Source organism: Embiotoca jacksoni, unplaced genomic scaffold, assembly GCF_022577435.1.
Source record: "Embiotoca jacksoni isolate LCO1_2020_lvr unplaced genomic scaffold, fEmbJac1.0.p SCAF_5, whole genome shotgun sequence".
Taxonomy (NCBI): Eukaryota; Metazoa; Chordata; class Actinopteri; family Embiotocidae; genus Embiotoca; species Embiotoca jacksoni.
In genome coordinates, this window is record NW_027185403.1 from 4,921,135 (window position 1) to 4,942,284 (window position 21,150).

The 21,150-nt window shown below is 40.9% G+C and overlaps 1 protein-coding gene across 6 annotated transcripts in view; it reads left to right on the plus strand.

The window, feature by feature from the left end:
* diaph2 (diaphanous-related formin 2) overlaps positions 1-21,150 on the plus strand; it is a 370,474-nt gene that overhangs the window by 310,919 nt on the left and 38,405 nt on the right. For 4 of the 6 annotated variants that reach the window (XM_069170528.1, XM_069170532.1, XM_069170530.1 and 1 more), the window contains 2 exons: positions 11,807-11,899; positions 13,416-13,481. In XM_069170528.1, the coding sequence (XP_069026629.1) occupies positions 11,807-11,899; positions 13,416-13,481 (159 nt within the window). The remainder of the gene's footprint in view (positions 1-11,806; positions 11,900-13,415; positions 13,482-21,150) is intronic. The other 2 variants (XM_069170529.1, XM_069170533.1) reach the window with 2 other exon arrangements.

Below are 21,150 nucleotides of genomic sequence, written 5' to 3' on the forward strand. Positions count from 1 at the left end.
CAATGTCACTAGCAGCATGCTGAGTGTGTCAAGAGCCGGAGCATGGTAGAGCATCTGGACTTTCCTTCTCAGAGGCGTTTGTGCGGAGTAGCGGGCCCCTCTGGCCGCCTGCTCGGTTGGCATCACCGGGGTCAGTGCCCTCGTCTGGGGCAAGTGTCTGAACCCACATGTCAACTGTGTACCCCAGTCAAATTCACTAAGCTTTGAACAAAGCCGGGATGTGCACATGCTTCTTTGAGCACAATGCAGCTTGGCATAAGGCACATAAGAACAAACAAACAACCAGGAAATAAAAAGTTAGTGGAACATTTTATTTGATCCAGGCATGTCTCCAGGCAGGTAACAGAGAGAAATAGAGAAGAACTTTGTGTTTTACATGTTGTTGTTTTTTTTACTTTTATCAGACCTGACAAACTAAACTAAAACTGACTAGTCCTCAGTAAGTGGATAGTTGCTGCAGCTTGTGTAAAACTCCTCATCACCCCTAAAAAACATGAATTGCCAACCTGAAGAATATGAAGTTAAGAAGCGTATTGGTTGTAACCTACACATTTTTATGAGTGTGCAACTGTCTGCTATCTCAGTTAACTGCAAACATTATATGTTATCCAACTTTATTAAAGTACCAATATTAGGTCTCAAAAATAGAAATATTTGATTAAAAAAAACTAACGTTTTGTAAGATCAATTATTAAAATTGTCCACGGCAGTATTACTGAAGCCCTAAAAACACACGCAGAGGCTCCACAGATGCTGTTTTTATGATTAAGTTTTACTTGCAAAGTGATCATTTTTTAAAGAGCCCAACCAGCCGCCTCAATCCATCGCAACAGCTTGCAGACACCAGCCGAATGCAGATCCATACACTGTGCTGCTCTGTGGGAATATTAGAGTAGAAAAATAGGTTTTGGCACCATGTTGGTGTTATAAAATAGCTATTGAACATGTATTATATTCATCTTTAATATTGATATAGTTGGAAGGTGTGGATACCACATGTTCTATCTCTATGTTTAAAAAACACTCAGCCAACAGTATAACACATTGGCCTGTATTAAACATCTTAAAGGTGCACAGCCAACGGTATCAAATCCCGAGTGTAGAGTATGGTTTAGTTTAAGTTAATCCTTATATATTTTTCATTACATTTTACAGCTATTGTGTGTCCTCCTTTCCTCTCCAAAGCTCTTTTTTTTTTGTTGTGCTGGTGATAGTTGCATATTTCCCGTTCAGCCGGGCCTGCTAGAAGGAGGTCTCCGTGTCTCTGTGATTCTCTGCAGAGAGCAGTTGGCATGTTGACAATGATGGGCCTGCAGCTTCTATTTATGCTTCCTCCTTGTCAACCTTTCACACTCTGAGGATGAAATAGTGTATGTTTACATAAATAAAAGTGGGCTCCTCTCAGAAAGGCATCAAATTTACTAAACATGAGCAAAAAGGGTTATGTGGTTAGTTGGGTTAGGCCTCGGCTCCATTTCAGACTGCTGTGTTTGTCTGCTCTAATTTTTGTACAAGTCAGTTTGTCTCCGTTGCCCTCTACATGCTAGCGCAGAATGACTTTTAAATGTAGATTTATGATAACACAACTGTCATATTTGTTACATGATGCACACTGAAGATTAATATTGACACAAATTAAGATTTAGCTATTTTTAGAGCTTTTATTTAGATCACTTGTAATGATTATATTACTCAAACATGTCTTCATCATGTTGTCTGCTGTTCATGCAAATTTATCAGCCTTTTGTTTACCAAAGTACATTTTCCAAATTCAAGTGTCTATTAATGTGGCATGCTAAACTAACCTGACATATTGGTGTGCTGCTGACTGACTGGTTGTGGCTGGCAGAGCCCTGACAGCAATGACAGTGGCGGAGATGTGGATTGATGGCTTTGTGTGACACTGACAGCTGCCGGTAGGCCAGTTCATACCTGCGTCGCAGCCGTGCCAGCAAGGTGATCATAGACAGGTGCTGACAAGCGGCAGCGGGGTGGACAAGTTGGCTCTCTGAGTTTGCATAGTGTCTCCACAATGCAGGAGACATGGCAAACAATATTACCAGGGTAGATAGCTTGTAGAGAGGTGAAGGTTGGAAACCCAAATAGATAAAAGAAATATTTCTGAGAGGGATTCTCACTATTCTGCAGCTTAGCTCGGAAAATCAAACCAGTATTAGAGAGCTGAAGCTGACCTTCATGTTTGATACAGAATATAACGAACAAAGACAGAACTCTGCAAAATGTAACAATGATATATGGTACAATGCCTTTGAATTTGCTGCCTGTTTATTTTCTAAAGTATAATTTCAGGGACATGGCATTGATGCATTCAATGTCTGGTAATATATTTGCACTTTCTGATGAGTTATAAAAATGAAGGATCTTTTACTCCATCTGCATATAGATGTCACTGCAGTTGAATACCAAACTTAGAGCAAATTGCTTTTTTTTTCTTTGCCCTTGCATTTGAGCTGTCTCAATGCAGAGAGCAGGAAGCACAAGGCATGCTCTGCAACTCCTGCGTATGGGTTGGCGAATTCCATCATTACCTTGAAAGACGGGAACAAGGGCACCAGGATTATCTCCTGTCATACACCCATTCTAATAAATAACAGCATATTAGATTGTGCTATATCTCCAGTCAGAATCGGATCTGCCTCAAGGCGATGACTGCACAGTGCACCCAGATTATAGATGGCTGCATCTCAGTTCAGTCCTTCAGGACAAAGCAGAGTGAACTGAAACATGTAGAAAAAGAGACATATTCGTAAACAAGTAACATGAAAGGATTAGATCAATTTTATTTAATTGCAAAATTGAATTTGTACATTAAAGTAATACAATAAAATAGTCATCCACTTCTCTACCAAATTGTAATATTTATATTACATTTCCCAAAATAGATTTCAGGATAAAAGAAAAAGATTTCCGCTTCATTGGAAGGTGTTCCATATTTTGAGATAAATACCATAGTTCATTAGCAGTTAAACGCAACACCAGGGAAAAGTCTCTCCCACGTTTTTTCTGTTTGCCTTTTTTTGTGACACCCTCTTTTGTATCAGGAGGAGCACAAACACAAAAAAGCACTAATTACCACCTGAAAGGTTTTTATTTAAGTTAAGGAAATGAGACATGCATCAGACGTCTCTGTCCGTTCTGCTTTGTCTTTCTTCCATCTTTCGCTCCTCCTCAGTTACACACATTTACTGTACTCACCCCGCCTCTTACTTTTCTCTCTCCCATTGCTTTCAGAAATGTTGTTCTCCTTAGTGAAATCAGTTCAGTCACAGTTGAGTCTCATTAATTTGTGGGTGGTTCAAATCATTTCTGATCATTTCCCCTCCCAGATCTGGACCTCACCAGTCACTTTACAGTCAATCAAACCTAATTACCCTCACTACAAAGACCGTCATATCCCATTGTCAAATCCATTTAGCTTACCCAGGCAGCACCGCCTTTCACTGATACAAACAGCCCATGTGGGGTTTGGTTCAGATGTTATTTTGATCTGGATTCCAAAACTCTGCATCCGCTATCCAAATGTGCCACTCATTTAAAAATGAGGAATCTGCACTGTACTGGATGCATAAAACCCAAAATGTTTTATTGTGCTTTTACGGCATCTTTGACGTACCTGTTATTTTACAAACCTCATTTATTGATGTGACCCAAGTCAAAGTTATCAACTATACAGTCAAATGCCTGTACAGTTTAGATTACTTGCTATATACTTTACATAAACATCCATGATCAGAGCCTTTGATGTTGGCAAAGCAGTCATGTTTTAGCTCAAGACTATTCCTGTCCATATGTCTGAAAAGACGTAAAACTTGTTGTTAATTTGTTTACGTTTTAAGAGATTTAAGGTTAAATCAAACTGCAAAAAAAAAAAAACAGTTACCTTCACTGAACCAGAATTCTTACTCCACCTCTACAATACTTAAAACCAGTCTGCTGCCTGCACTGATATACCTTTGATGTTAACTGATTTTTAGTTATATTGTTGTAAATAATAAAAACTGCACATCCTGTTGCTGCTTCACAATATAATCCATTCAGTGGTTGGCATGTAAAAGCATTTTAATGCAAAGCAGCAGCAGCAGCAATTAAAAGTATGGGATTTGATCATTTGTGGTATTAGCAACTCCCAGTGATAGCCTTAATCAGGACACTAGAGCAGATAGTAATGCACAGAAAAAACACTTTTCAATCTCAAGGATCCAAATCTAAAATAGTAGAATGTCATTCTGAAATCAACACGCACCATAAACTACAGAAGGGTCTTCTTTTTTTCATTTTTTTTATTTATTTTTTTACAAACAAAAATTATGCTAACAGAATATTTTGAAAGATAATCACATAAGAGGCATGCAGACTGGGCTTTTTACAGTATCTATAAACATGCAGTATACAGTAGAAGTTTTCACCACTGCTTTGATAGCACAGCAAAGGAGGGCAGGTCAGAAAACATTGACACAAGAATTGATTAAAAGAAGTAAAACATAGGAACGCATTAGTAGAACTAAACTCCCAACCACTGTTACTCCAAACCTTACACAGCTGCTTGAATAGTTTTAAATGTTGATCATAGTGAATCTTAAAAAAAAAAAAAAAAAAAAAGAAGCTTTCTCTGACCACATAGTTTAATGAGTACGCATTGAGAACTTTGTTAAGTGCAGACATTGATACATTTTATACCCAACTGTGAGGTCATTGAAATTGCATATGGGTCAGGGTTGACCATATTGTAGCTGGCAGTACCTTGCTTACGGAGACGGGGCAGTAGTGGTCTACTCTGCTGTGAGGAAAGGCCCTCATGGCCCTGCTGGCACCCTGACATGATGACCCCATGTGGCTCAGAGAAAGTGTGTCAACTTAACATCTGTCAGTGCCGGGTTGGAGCTCTCCCTTGTGTGCTGGTGGTGTTATTGGGCAAACTAGCCAAAAGCAGTGGATAGACAGTGATAGCAGTATGGTAACTGGGGGGGCCGCCCGCAGGCAGTCGAAGTAAATGATAGCAGAGGAAACCGAGTGTGGTGATGGCTATGTTGCAAGCATCTCTCTTCCCCTCCCCACCCCCCCCCCCCCCCCCCGCCCCCTCCTTCCCATCTCCCAGCCTCCCCTCCCTACTGTTTCTCACTTGGGGCCTGGCAGCATCCATCCAGATGGAGGGTTTATTTTTGTTTTTGTTTGTTTACTTATTCATGCATCCAGCTATTCGGGGCATCGCTGGGGCTTTCGTTCCACCACAGAATGCAAATCGCCACGGCGGCTAATCCACTTTCATCTCTCCCTTGTCGACATCCAACTTCTTTACACGTTTCCCCCAGTCTCTCGCAGTCAGGACATCTCTCTTGCTTTCAGTGTGCGGGATCAGGCCTGCAGTGTCCAGGCCAGCCCAGCTCCAACAGTTGCCTCTGCTTCATGCATGTCAAACACAATACACCTTTCACCTCCCACCCGCCTCCACTGTCTTCAAGACATTCTTCCCCCCTCTCCATGTCTTCCCTTCCTTGCTTTCCTTGACCCTGGCGCCAGACAGGACCTCCCAGCAAGAGTAAAGTAGAAGCTATAGTCATTCCTCCTGGAATGGAGGGATATGGTAGCATCCCTGATTGAGTTAGAGAGGACATGAGTGGGTTTGCTCATCAAGTTGTTACCATAAAACAATCCAGATTAATCTGCAGGCAAATTTATCATTTTTATTTGCCATTCCCTTCCCTTCCCTTCCCTTCCATCCTCATCCCATTCCTCCTCTTTTCTTTTTTTCCACTCAAGTGGAGTAGTAAACATGAACACACATTAGGGGAGTAACGACATGTGCATTCATCCCATACTGTCATGGCGTGGTGTTTCATTGCAGTCGTTTGGAGAATACGCAGTATATGTGTCCGAAGATAGATGAACAGAATCCCGAACTAAATTTCACAAGCGCGAGTTCCAACCACAAACCTGAAGCTGGAAGCTGTTAGTAAGTTCGCTACATGTCATGCTAAGTGTAACTCAAGCTGGCGTCTGACTGGCGAGTGCAAGTGACACACAGTAGCCTGAAGAACCGCCTGCTTCTTTTAAATAGGCTGTGTGCTGAAATGTTGGGTTCCCAGTGAACTATGATAGCAATAAAAACGAAGAGGAGGATTGGATGATGGTTTGGGATTGTTTGACACTTCTAGGGTGTGTGTGCCAGAAGCTGCAACTTCTCTGCACCCATTTTTGGAGTCAATCAATTGTCTACTATGTGAAGGTCACACTGAGACCAACACCAAGGCCCTTTTTTACTTTTGTGCAGTGACAGTTCCAATATATATATATATATATATTTTTTTTTTAATAAGAAGGCTATATTGTCAGCTTTGATAAAAAAGAAAGAAAGGCAGCATTACTTTTTGGAATTTTTAAAGATAAAATTGCACTGCTGGTTTTAATGGTTAATTTAAATTGATTATGAATAAGCTCCACTCATCTTATTTTTTTTTTAATTTAATTTATTGTATACTTCTGAGAGTGAACACTTCAGTATGCTTGACTTTATTGTCATTGCACTTAGCCAATGACAATGGTCACTGATTGGTCAGCCCTTCAGAGAACAACAATGAAAACAGACTACAGTCACAGTTGAGAAAGCTGAAGCTGTGAGCAATAATCAGGAAGAGCAAAGCTAAGCCAATCAGACAGTTATTATGTTATTATTTTCCTCTTTTGAAAATATATTCATAAATTTAAACAAAGTTATGATTGTACCAAACCCTGATCAAAAGACTGAGGGTCATACCGAACCTTGAATTTTGTGTAACATTGCATCCCTAACACACATAGGCCTAGTAAAGACAAAGGCCTTTGAGAAAGGTTTCTCAGGTTGTTGTGTCAAAGCTTTTCTGGTTCGGGTAGTTGGACTGCAGGTAGACAGTGAAAGAGGGGTGATAGGGGAAAAACAAAGGAAAGACATCTAACAGGTATGTGACTGCTGTCCTTCAGGCTCTTGTGCTCTCTGTGGCAGTATCAGTCTCTGTCTGCCTGGGTCACAGGAGCTGCTGGGGCAGCTGGCAAGGAGGGAGAGTGTGTGGGGGGGGGGGGTTGGGGGGGGGGGTTTACTCTGCTCAAAGCCAGACAGTTAGAGAGCAGTCAGCGGAGGAGGAAGAGGAGGGGTGTTGAGTAATGCAGGTGGTCGAGTATATCTAGGTGGCTGAGAACACAAAACCAGGTGCGTACAAGTAGAGAGAGCGATGAGATTAAAAGAAAGTGTAGTTGTTGCCTCTCCACCTGGCCATAAAGCAGCAAACCCCCTCCCTCCACTGAGGCCTTTGTTTCACGGCTAATGGTCCAGGTTAATTGCACAGGTGACTTACTGTGGGGGAACAGATGGGCTCAAATGTGTTCAAAAACAATCCGCAGCAAGCGAAAAAACTAAGCACGAGTCATCCTCCCTTTTTCTTGCTCATCCTCTCTACTGGAGTCACGGAGGGCGACTGGGGTGAGGTTAAACTCTCACTGTGTTCCCCTCTCACAGTGGTTTCAATTTATCAAGCACAAGGCCTGTAAGCCCTCATTAGATCTCATTACAGTGCAAATTAGACTGAGGAATTTTCTAGTGGAAGAGAAGTGGATAGTAGCGGGTAATAGACATCTCTCCTCTGCCTGATTTTGTCAAACACTTTGATTTGGTTAGGGAGGAGAACGCTCAGGATAATGTGCACATCTGTGATGTGTGGCAATGAAAACTTGTTTTGTATGCTTTTGCTGTTATATAGTGAAACTTTCTTCCACTCGTGACATACAGGATGTCATAATTTGCCATCATATTAGAAGCCCATACGTACTCGACAGAAGCTTTTTAGAATTCTACGAATGACTTGTCTCTCTTTTCCGCCATGAATCATCAAGGCTGCATGTGAGCCATCAGAAATTGAGTTCTCAATCGATCCACTGTGTTTTTCTCACTAGCACAACATGCAGGAGATGACAGATAGCAAATTGAATTTATGGTGGATAGTGCTGTATAATTATAGGAATGACATGCCGTTGGTGTTTAAAGGGAGCCCAGCACTTTGTAGAAAAACAGAAAGTTTTCTGCTTGGATGATAGAGTGAAAGGCATTGTCACATTTCCAAGGTGACAGCTGTTGTTTTACTTGCAGCATATACTTGAAGCGTTGTTGACTTTGATTGGCAGAGACAAAGAAAATTAGATGTTTTGTTTTACATTATGTAGGCTTATTTATTTGATTCCTAATTGGTATTGGCCTGACAATTCTGAGTTTGTATGGAGGCTTCAGGGATGCATTGGCTTTCTGAACGACTCGGATAGAAACATGTGTCTCATCTAACTGATTTTGCCATGAGCAGCCATGAGCATCGTTCACCCTGCTGACATCAGCCACGCTCTCCGTCTCCCTTTCTCCAGCTATCTATCCGTCCCTCGTGCTGCCATTGTTTGTCAAACTTAAGCTTGTCACCTGGGTAATCTGCACCAAACATTTAGTTGAGTGCAGCTGATACTCTCGCAAATATACGACATGCATTTGCATCACTTGAATTGTGTTGGCAGGTTTTAACTCTAGTTGAGGATCTGTGTCCCTGCGTGTGCACGCTGCAGTGTATGTTCTAGAAATAATTAAATGTCACAGGCCTCAGATTGTCAAGCATCCAGGAAGGTGTTTTATGACCTTGTGTTGTGCCTTGCTCCGCTAGTCTCTCTCTCAATAGCCCACTCCACCACATGCACTGCCGCACCCACAGAAACTCTTCACTTCCTTCCGTGTGCTCGCTTCCTTTCTGTATCCTTCCTCCCCCTCCCTTGTTCTTTACATCTTTCTTCCCCGATGGTGACACTTAAACTGTGTGCTCATTCTTTTCCTACCCATCCTCCCCTTTTCCCCCCTTTGCTACTGTCGACATTTGACTTAGTGCTCTGCTCCTGGGATTGGTGAAAGGTACATTGCAGCCACTTTCTTACTGCAGGTACTTTTTTTTTTCTTCAGTAAAAACTAATCTGATGTGTGAAGTTTTTATGCCAATCCTGCAGAGAGCACATCGCTCTTGTTACCGTCTTCCCTCCTAATTAGGAAATGTGATAGCGCTGCTTGTAAATATATTGCCGGATGAGTCGATCCCCAGGGCTCACAGTTACATTTGGCACAGCCTCTGGGTCTAGGTACCCCCAGTTATCCAGGAAAAGGTTGGGGGGGGGGGGGGGGGGGTAGACAGGGATCAAATGGAGCGATATGGAACAGGTACGCCATCTCTCTCTGGGAGGTAGAGTTTCACAGAGCTTTATTTCTGCTCTTAAAGATTTAACTGTTTAAGAAAATACCTTAAAGTGCAAAAGCCACAACCATGTTCCACACTTCCTCAAGCTTTAATAAGATCATTAAAGGTCCCCAGGGCTGTCTGTTGAGTTGCCCACCAAGGTGTTTCATCACTGGGAGGGTTTGTCAATGTCTTGGGTCTTAGCCCATCTTAACCCATTTAGAAAGCAATTTCCTGTGAGCAGAGGGGATCTTTCCTCTTGAGAAAGATCTTTGGGCATAAAAGGTTAGCTTTTCTGTAATTCCCCGCCATGCAATGTACCACTGCTGCTAATGAGAAGCAGATGAATATTTGCCTTGGGTTTAACAGCTCAAAATAAGATGAGTGCATTGCAGGAACGAGGCAGAAATGTCTGCTAAAGTGTACAATGTTACAATAAGTAATGAAGAAAGTTTGCTTTGAGGATTACTGGAATAAGTGTAGTCAAATAATATTCAGTCTTTTTTTTTTTTTTTTTTTGTACTAAACGCTCACCTCGTCTTTGCAGAATAGTAGAATATATACACTTACATGTTAATAAGTTCGGATATTTTGAAGACTCATTTGTCTGAGTTTCTTGCAGAGAGAGAGTGGCCCGCTTGAGTTGAAGCTTTGGACACCTTAGGACATAGTTAATTGAGCACTGTGAGGTGACTGGGGAGTGTGCTTCCCATTTTAGTCATTTTGGTTCTTTGTGTCTGCAGTCCTCCGCCTGAACCCCAGTCTACCAGGGCTCCCAAGTCCTAGCCATTACAAATGATGAATTGTGCTACAGTTAAGCTAGAAGTAGGACAAATTGATCAAAGTGTCAGGTGCCCCCTGTGATGTTTAGGTCTCCATGAAGAAGGCAGTGAAGAAGGACCTGTCAAAAAATTTCTTGTACAACAGTGGTTGTAGATAAATGTTTACCTGCCACTTAACACGCTCTGCCTTCTGTCACACTCACAATGTGCCCTTGCTAGCCTACATAAGAAGGAGTTGCTAAAGATCTGGGGAGTTGATAAAGTTGTAGGAGCTGCAAGTTGTTCACCATATTGTTCGTCAGGTCCACAGGAGACGAAACCCATGCTCCCCCTTTTAAACCAATGAGCTCGCTATCTGAGGTGTAGTGCTGCAATTTGAGATAAGCACTACTTGGCTCGGCTTTGGTTTTGTTCTGATAAAGCTGGTCTAATTAAGCTTGATTTAATCGGGATTGCTTTTAAGCACAGCACACAGCCGGAACAGATACTTTGATTTCAAAGTAGCCCTTGGGAAGGACTTGAGGAAGAAAGAGAAGGAATGAGATAGAGAGTAAAATTAGTGAGTACGACTGAAGAGTTGCTTCTTTTTTTTTTAATTTGGATAAGACATGTTTCTATTCTTAGTTGTGTTGCCATCTTTTACTTGCATGAACGATTGCAGGTTGGGTGGTTTGTTGCAGGAGGAAAAGGAAAAAAACGTGCAGGCGTGACATTCTCCAGTAATGGCAAAATGTGTGCCAATGTTTTGTTCATAAATTTAATTTGCCTGACGTGTGTGTCTCTTTGAGCATGCACAGTTAACAAAAGATTGATCACAACAGTACTTGTAAAAGTGCTGTGTGCCGAAAGTAGAAGTTGTCTCCACTTATTTTCGAGTGTTTCCCTTCAGCTATAGCTGTGAGCGCAGTGCAGGAACAAGGTGCCTGGACCCTAATGGTAAACACTGGGGAAGAGCTAATTCACTCATATATGCAAAATAATTGATGGCCAAGTCACCAGCTCCACAATAACTCACCCTAATGATCCTAGTTTAAAATAATGTCTGTTCTGGACCAGAATGATAAAAAGGGTGCCCCTCTGACTCATTAGTATTAGGGCATAAAGATAGATGACCCAGATATAGAACCTAAGCTTATTTTTGAACCCTATTACCATTGAGCAGTAGGTTGCGTGTGCGCAATGTGAGCACAGCTAGCCACGTTGTAGAACTTTAAATGTCTCATACCTGTCTCATCAGCCATGCTGACTGCCTCCACCTCTCTGGTTTCATGGATTCGCACGACAGCTGCAGCGGTGGGCAGGGGGAATGTTTTCTGAAGGCCGGCCCCGGTGTCATTGACTGAACAATGATAGAGCGCCCGGGTATTGAGTGGCTCCACACTAAATCTTTGTAAAGAGCACTTAGCTCCCCTGCGTTAGCCACAGAAAGAATATCTGTCAATGGCCATCACTGGATGCTTTCATCCTGAGGCTCCTCCAAACTCTAAACTAAACTCTAAGTGTATTTTCCTCCTTCCCAGCTGTTTACTGAAAAAAAAAAAAAGGACAGTCCTGAGTGACAGGCCGCTGTCTCAACACTATGTAACTCATTCCGAATCAAAGCACTCTTTTGTTGTAGTGTGAGGTGATTGTTCATGTACCTATAATTAAACGACATCCAGACCATATGTGTGTTCATCTTTACATGTAAATTATGTGTTATTGAATATCTCATGCTGCCTTGTTCCTGAATGTGATGTACTGTAAATATATTTGCTTCTGTTGTCTGTTCTCTTACAGAAGGAGATGAAACTGGGGTGATGGATAGCCTAATGGAAGCTCTACAGTCTGGAGCAGCCTTCCGTGATCGGAGAAAACGAACACCGCGCAATGGTAGGGCAGCGGAAAACACGGTCTTACTGTCCCAATGCGTAGTTTTTGTTTATTCTGTCAATCTCACTAGAGTACAGAAAATAATATACTGCCCCTTTTCGGTGGTTACAGTTTACATGTAATACAATCAGCAGTTGTCTATAATATAAAGGAAGCTTTGCTCTCCAGTTTAAATGTAAATAGTGAGTATCTATGTGCTTGCACCCCTTTAACTTTTTCTATGTTGGGATTTATGACGCATATTTAGAGACACATGATCATGCAAACAGGTGGCACAGAAACAAGCACGTGTGTTCTAGTGCAGGTCATTAGAAAAGTATTGCCCCTGTTGCATTCATAAAGCACTTAGCAGTACGACCGGGGCTGATTTAGTGTAATCCTGGCGTTAACATATTCCATTCTGCCATGATGAATGGGCCATGCCCAGGGGAGTACCACCTAGTAGGGGTGATGGGTCAATGGAAGAAAAGCCACAGGTGCTGCCATCTCCAAACTGGTAAGCATGTCAGGAAAAAAAAAATGGAGGGAAAAAAATCAGATTAATGGCCGCATGGGTTGATTTTGCTATAGACATGCTACACACCGCAAAGCAAGCCGTAAAATTAAGGATATACTTTAAAGGCAGAGCAGGGAATTTTGTTTATCTATCTCTTTCTAAACCACAACTTTACTTCACAAATACATTACTACTTGCTTACTGTAGTTCCATTATTTAAGTGTTTTAGTTTTAGTCAGATGTATTAATTTTTACAATTAGAAGAAGATAAGATATGGTACTTTTTCAATTGAGAAGATTAGTGGTAATATATTATCATGTCTTGCTCTGTGTTGTTGTCTAACCATGTACCTGGTTGTTGAGAAGATACTCTGTTCAGGCCTTTCCCAACTCTTCGTGGCTCACTTTCTTTTTACACTAAGTAGGTTTAAAGGAATCTGTTTTTCTTTTGCAGCGCCCACTTTCTAACATAATTCATGCAACTTTTGCTAATTCACTTGTATTGTATGTGGGATCCTGTGTCTTTCTGATCGCCAATCTGGATCTACCACAAGTCTGAAACTGTGGGCAAACTAGAGAAGTTATTTTTCAAGATTACTGTATATTGTTACATTTGAACTACCTCAAGGCAGTTAATTTCAAAATATATAATGCTGGAGAGATCCTTTAACTATGATTAAATATAATTTAAAATGTTATTTTCTATTTGAATTGTATAGTGTTGTGACTAAAAAACAAGTGTATGACAAACACACACGACGCTGCTCATCATTGAACATAACCAGCTCTGTTCTTTAACTGAACCTTTTTCAGTCCATATTTCTGTATTTTGGGTTAAATGTGAGCCCGGCTATGTGTTAGAAACCCACAGGGGTTTTATTTTCCAGACTCTGGGAGTGGTTCTGTCAATATCTGAAATGTGTCACCTCTGATTCCTCTTTCTCTTTTCTTTTTTTCTTTTTTCTCCATCCTTCTTTTGTTTTCATTTTTTTTTTTATTTCATCACCGACATTGTTACAGGTGATCAAAGCCCTTCCAGTCCATCCTCTCGGTGGCCGGGTGCTAACTATGGTAACAGAACCTTAGGTGTGTGTATTTAACTACCTTTTTAACCCAGACCCAACACAACCTTGCTTCCTACTGCACATCGTCTTCTGTCTGCATAACTCACATGTTCCTCCTGACGAACACAGAAGCTGAGCTGCTCTACAACATGCAGAGTTCTGTGCTGAGTTACTGCAATAGATTTTAAAAACAATGAGACATTAAAACGTATTACATCTAAGATTTGTTTGAATTTAAAAAAGAAAGCATACAAGTTTTAGATTGATAAACTTTGAACTATGTTTTATTATTTAAAGAGTACTGTCTCTAGAAACATGTTTCAAGAAACTGAAACACGTCCATAACTGATTATTACCCTTACATTCTGAAATGGAACATCAGAACAAATGGCAACAATATTACTGAAGTTTATTTGCAAGTCAATTACTTCTTATAGTGAATAGTTTACCCTCCCTTATGTACTGTGTATGGTAATACTTTTCTTTCCACATATATTTATTCAAGACAAAAGGAAAAACAATATACAATTTCAGGTCCTCACCACTATACACATGTAGTACAAGGTAACGTTACCCCAGTTTCTCTGAAAGTACAGTATAAAGCAACTGTGCTTTTGATGAACGGCCATAAGGACAGAAATTCACATACAAAATGGTGTCCTGCGTATATGGAAAGTAGAGCTAAGAGCAGATGTCAAGACTAGTCAAGGTCACAACAACTGTATGTCCATTGAAGTCAGCACTGAAAAAAGTCTACCTACAGAAATACATTAATGGATAAGAAAGTAAAGGTTGCAGCATTTTTCATTACCAACCATGAGTTTTTTTGATGGTAGGATCACATCAAAACATGCAGGAGTAGAAAAGAAAACTGGACTGGAGAGACCAAAAATGACATTACTGCTGCGTTACATGGTCTAAATATTACATTGAATACCATTACAATTCCAAATTGTGAAGTACAAAAGTATGCCAGGTATGGAAGTTGCCCCTTGAGTTGGCCCCTTGGTCCTGAATGTATTTTAGTAACCCTAATAGTGGTCACGCTACGTGAGGGGCATTCCTTCAGCACAGTTTCTGTCTTATAGAGCAGCTACGGTTATCATCTGTTTTCGTTCTCTTCCTGTTAGCCTGTGCTGTCTCAGCATGAAATCACATCCCCTCTTGTGCCGATGTTTAGGAGGTATTCTGCTGAAGAGGTTTGTGGACCTCAATGCTTTGGCCAATTACAATGAAATTTGTGTATTACCATACTAGACCCAGATGTCAAACCAAACAACAGCACCCCAGAAACACCTGATTCTGAACGATTCTTGGCTTTTATGCTCTGCAGGCTTTCTCGCTATTATATGTTTCATTGTTTATCTTTTTTGTTGCTGCATGTCTGAGCCCCTATTTGTAGATGAGCATGTATGTCAGGAGTATACTGTGTGGTAAAAAAAAAATGAAAAGATGGAAATACCAATTCATCACATTATACTCCATACACAACAGCAGCTCGAGTATCAGGCCCTGAGACAGAATCTGGGCAGCTTTATCCACAGCTATCCAAAGTGTAAATACAGAGTGACAGTGGTGTGGATATTCATGAATCCCCAGATTAGCACTGCCATGTTTGAAAGAACATGAGGGTTGACAAAGCCTTGGACTGTTTGTTTTATATGTGGCGTGCCTTAGTCCGGCGTGTCAGAGCCTCTAGTAGCTCCCCTGAAGAGAACACCACCTCGAACACAGCAGCTGTGCAGGGCGAGGAATAATTAGGTGGACTGATGGGTAGAATGGACAGGTAGGGTTCTGACATGCAAGTGATGCTGGTTCATTTTCAGGTGGGGGTCACTTTGCTCTTTGTAGGCTACTTGAAAATAATGTTGAGACCCTTTTGTATTGGGAGCAAGTTGTTTTCCCACATAAAAGAGTTGAAGTTATATATATTTGGGTCTGGTTCATGACAAAGGGGGAAGATGGCCATGAGATTGAGAGATCGATTGTTGTTGCTTCAGCAATGCTGCAAACATTGTATTGCACTTCCTTGGTAAATGTAGAGCCAAGCCTGGAAGTAAAGCTCTGAATACGAGCCCTGTAAAATAGTTTCTTCCAGAAGGCAAACATTTTCTTCTGGACAAAACAGAATAGAGTGGTTTGAAGAGATGGCTTGGTCAGCCATGTTTTTTGCAATGAATTCTGGGTAAAGTTTTTTAACATGTCCAAAATTCATGGCAAATTTGTTCTAGTTAAAACAGTATTGAACTGAACAGTTTTGTGCAAAAGATACATCTAGATGTCTACATGTAGTCTGACTATTAATGAAGACGTAAATCATAGTTAAGTATGAATAAAATTGGCCCGTACACATCAATAATGGGTTATGAAAAAAGGTAATTGTTGGTAGGACTCTCGGGTTTCCCCCTGAGGGATGGAGCACTCAGCAGAAGTGCAGCTTTTTCGTTATGATGCTGTCAGTTTTGGGGGTCTGTGCACGTATTCGCAGGCCCAGAGCAGGCACTTGTTGGTGGGATATACCCGACCTGAGGGATGTGGCTGAGGAGTAACACGCCTGTCTTACCTTATTTGCTGCGGTGAACACTCTGCCTGGAGTCTGCTACAACTTGGGCAACCTGATGAGGTCTGATAAAAATGTTTGCCCACTTGTCGCCACAGGGGCAAAGAAATTCAAAACAAAGGAAAAAAAAGTTAGGCCACCGATGCACTGTGTGGTATGTCATAGAAGCATTGTCTTTGTTTATAAATATAACTGATATTTAAGATAATATTCTGTATGCTTGTGACCTATTTTCCTTTTTTGTGAGACAACTAAAATGACTGTGGTCTTTATGTTGTGCATGAGACTCCTCGAGCACACTTTTTTTTCTCCTAGTGCACACCACCGCTAAGCTACCACAATATATTATGCACTGACAGCTCCCTGTTTATTGATATGGAGCCCGGTAGTAGTTTGATAAACAGCTGCATGGATTCTCTACTCTGAGTTGATGAGAGGGGAAAATCCTTTTGACATGCCGGCTCCATGGATTTTTTTTTTTTCTAAAATGGAATCTGGAAATTAATTCAGTTGCTATTGAACATTGGGGGGGGGGATTTGTCTCATCTCAGGAAAGGGGACTAACAGGCATCTTTTCCCACAGTTTAAGGGATTTTTCATAAGTACACTCCAAAGACAAAAAATTAAGTTCGCCAGTGATGGACGATTTGGCGACAAAAGGTATCTCAGCGACTGAAAGTGGCCATTGGGTTTTTACTCATGCATGCATGGTGGGAACTGGCAATGTTTTTATCAGCATTTAAAGAATGATGCAATCATTTTTGGGTCGGGTGCACCAGTCTTGACGTTTATGTACTTTTGTTGGGTGTATATATATATATATATATATATATATATATTCGCTTTGACTCTGGGACTGACAACATTTCAGTCGTCAAATTTACTAGTAGAAAGGTTTTCTCTGAGCAGTTATATCAAACAGTGTGCCAAATCTAGTCAATCCTGCTTGTCTTGTCTGTTGTAATCTCATGCTTTAAAGCTTGATTAACCTCCTGTCATCCTTAAACGAGCAGCGTGTACCAGAGAGAGTCTCTCAGAGTCGCTCAAGAATCTTCGCTTACGTCTAAAGGAGTTCATTTAAACCCAGCATGTTGTTCTTTGTCGTCCTTTAAGCTAAACTATACTTCCGACTCCCTGAATTGTCAGCCTGAGCACAATTCAAGGCGCCGCCAGTCACAATTACACCCAATTCCAGAAGCATTTCCTATTTCCTTGTCTCCACTTTGTGTAAGATGGAAAATCTAACCCAGGAGGCCATACTCATGTGTTATGCAATTACAGCAGCCATTCCTAATTCAACACAAAGAAAATGGATGGATTGATGGGGACTGTTTCTGTTGTGGGTTCATTCTCATTTCAGGAAGATAATTTGTAACGTATTATGTGGTGTTGAATCCAGTTTGTTTAACTATGTGTGTCTCAGGTCTAGTTTTTCTTTTGTTTGTGTTGTTGTTTAATAGTTTAATTGAAAATTAAGTTTTACCAACAGAATCTTTTTTTTTACCCTGTACCTTTACTATCTCTTATTCCCTTTCTTGTGAGACAGTTACCTAGGAATCTGGCAGGAGATTGTTGGGTAGAGAGCAGGAGCCTCTCATACATCCTGGCTCATCGATTTTCGGTCAGGGATGAAAGCCACAGACTCAGTAGCTCTTTCATACTGGGGGGCATCCCAAAAGACACATCAATCAGATTTCAAAGAGAACCAAGCCAATCTTATTTATTTACTGCCTTTTCAATGTCCTTACAATCCCAAACCAGGGCCTCTCTCCTTCCTCTCTCTGCCCCAGTCTCCTGCTTCACCTTCACAGGTCAGTCCATCAAAAGTTACCTGCTCTATATACAGTAGTAAGTCTCTTAAGGACTTATTTGACATTGAACTGAGAAGGATGATCATATGCCCATTAAAAAATAGAGATGCAATGATTTAATGCTTGTCAGGGTTACAGAATTTTAGCCTCACTGTCTAATCCCTCGAAGCCCCGCAGTTAATTCAGCTGGTCAGGCCAGAGAGTGAGCCCCCTCCATGTTTAATGAAGATTAAATTACCTATTTTCTCTCATGAAATTTTAAAGGAAGAAAGGGGATGAATCTGCAAAGAGGCAAATGAAAAGTCCAAAGGAGAAATGTATTTAAAGTGCTGCTGGTAAAGATAAAGAATATCCCCTGTTCTCTTACACCTCCTAACCTCATTTGTGACATAAATGTTTTTTTTTTTTATACTCCTGTGTTTGTTACCAACATCACCCTGATGTAGACAACCACAGTATGTTCAGCCTGGCAGCTGCTTTCTCATCTCTCCCCTGATCTTGAGTAAAATCAGCCATTTGTTTCTTAAATTACATCACAGGAAGTGATAGTGATCGTAATTCCCTTAGCAATTAATTTGCTCACACATATGTTGTACCCATCATTTTATCTCTCTTTGTTGCCTATCAACCTCTCTGGCAGTTGTTCTCCTGTGCTGTTACACACACACACACACACACACACACACACACACACACACACACACACACACACACACACACACACACACGCTTGTGTCACATATCAGATAGAGACTGTTGCTGCAGGGAGCCTCTGAGTTGAGGGCTAAGGCTCTTGCCTCCACAAGCTCCTGGCCTCCTCTTCAGGATGTTGATAGATGTTATTCATTGGGGTAGTCCTAGAGGCGATCCTACAGGAAGTGGAGCTAACATGATTTGGGGCAAAGAGACCCAGAGGGTGCCGGTGCCTCGTGCTACAGCCCGGATGGCTTAGCAGATGCGAGATATCAATGAAGTAGATGAGAGAAGACCTCTGTAGAGACGTGCCGCTTGAAATCTATCACCTGTTTCCTATAGATAAGGATATTTATCAACAGCCAAAGGAAAATGCAAGTGGGAGGGAACCCGAGGTATGGACAGCCACTCCATTTAAGATCTGACGTCCCCGGGCATAGACAAAGCCATTGTCCCTCCTATTGACCCACAGGGCATTTCTCTGGACCCGATCATTTTTCATCCTCAGCAGAAAACCCATCATGGAAATATAGATGAAGATTTTATGTACCATTTGAGTACCCTTGGCGCATAACTGATTCGTTGCGTGACTCTGCCAAGAGAGGACGTAAAGTAAGTGAGGTGTGACATGGGGCCATTTTGAAAGGATAAATCAAATCTTAATAAAGGCCGTGTCTCTGAGTGGACACCAGGGGTCTCTCGCCCCAGCCCCTGCTGTTAAGTACCTCCCTAAACCCTGTGCTGTTTGAATTACGCTGAAGCCATCCACTTGAATACAGGGTATCAACAGGGGGCTGTCCGAATGCTCTTTTGATGCCACTTTGCCCTTTTACAACTCCCGGTCTGAAAGGACTCATCAGGCTTACCTTTTCTCCCTTTTTTTTTTCTTTTCTTTTTGAAAATGAAGTCAGTGACCTCGAGCTATACTAGACTCAATGCTCTCGACACCTATATCGAGAACCATCTTATTTTATTGGCACAGGGCTCCATTGATGTAAAAAGTACTCAGCCCTACCTCCTAGTGGTCCATCAACCAACAACTGCAGAGCAAAAATGTCTCCTGTCTTATTATTCAATATCATCCCAGAGCGTTTGCAGGGGGCTGTGTGTTTTGTCTTGCGCACTCCCCAAACAATATTGGCTTTCAAGTATGTGGGCAGTTATGAAAGGTCACCCTAAGTGTAAATTGTCAATACTGGATCAATTTTGGAGGGCAAATGTGCTTTGGAGGCTCCATAATGGAAGGTTTTATCTTATTTTTACCCAGTGCACATTCACACAATAAGATTGATGTCATTCATTGTTTGATGTATTCCTAATAGACCTATAAACTTGCACAGCTTAAACCCTAAAGAATGCCTGTGAAAGCCAAATAAAGGGGAGGCAGTCGGACCATCCCACTAGCTGAAAAATTGCCCTCATATAATTCCAATGGAATCTCGCCCAAGTCATCATGCTTAGGGTTGAAGGATGGGCAACTTGTGTCGGTTGAATTAAACCTTATTTATCGCTCATTAGGCATACAGCGGGGCCAACTGATGATCCGCTAGAGAACAAATAATGTGCAGTGGAATGGGGTGCCATTCTGTATGGTTATGTGTTCCCCTGACAATAAGACACGCTGCCAGAATCAAACGCTTCTTCCTCTCCCGTCACCGCACTCATTTCTTTCTCTCTCTATTTTTTTTTTTTTTTTTATTTTGTATTCCTTAATATCATGTGTCTGTTATTAAACTATAAGATATAATGTCCAGGTTGATGTTTGCATTTGAAGTGACAGCCATTATCTGCAATATGTCAGCCAGAATGAGCTGTAATTAATATGTTATTTTCCCATTAGGCAGGCTTGATGTGATGATGTGTAATATTGAGGTATAGGAAAATAACTACATTCAGGGCAATGAGTGGTAATGGTGATTCCCATAAATACAGACAAGGAGAGAATATGTCAAAGAATGTTTAATGTTCCATTCAGTAGGACGAATCAGTAAAGGTGATGTGGGGAATTACGATATGAAAGAAATTACAGTGTTGTGTTGTGCTCAGTGTGAAATAGCTGGATCCTGTGAGTGCTTCCCTGCACTTTTTCACGCTTAGTTGTGTTACAAGGTAAATTTTGAATGTTTTTCAGGGGGAATTAATTAAGTCACACCATTTATGGAGTGCAAGAAAGTTGAAGTTTCATCATTCTACAAGTTTTAAAATACCGATAATAAGATGCTCTGAAGTTTCAACAAAACAGTATTTTTATGTGAAAATGAATAGCGCATAATTAGTTGACAATAATTTTAAAGTGAAAGTAACACCATCATCAACACTTTACTGTTTTCTGTCTAAATTAAATTAAAAGATTTAGTATGAAACGCTGATCATTTGGTAGATTATTAAACTGAACGAACAGCAGAAGCTTAAATGAAAACAGAAAACCAACTAGTCAATGCATTCTGAAAGACATTTTGTGAGAACAAAAAAATATAATATGATGATGAATAAGACAAACGTTTCTTCTGAAGTTTCCTGAGCTGTAATGATGTCTTTATATTGTATAGAAAATATAAAAATCTATGCACTCTTTCAAGTATTTTTTTTTTTTTTTGTTTCCTTAAAGCTAACTTCCGTAGCCCTAA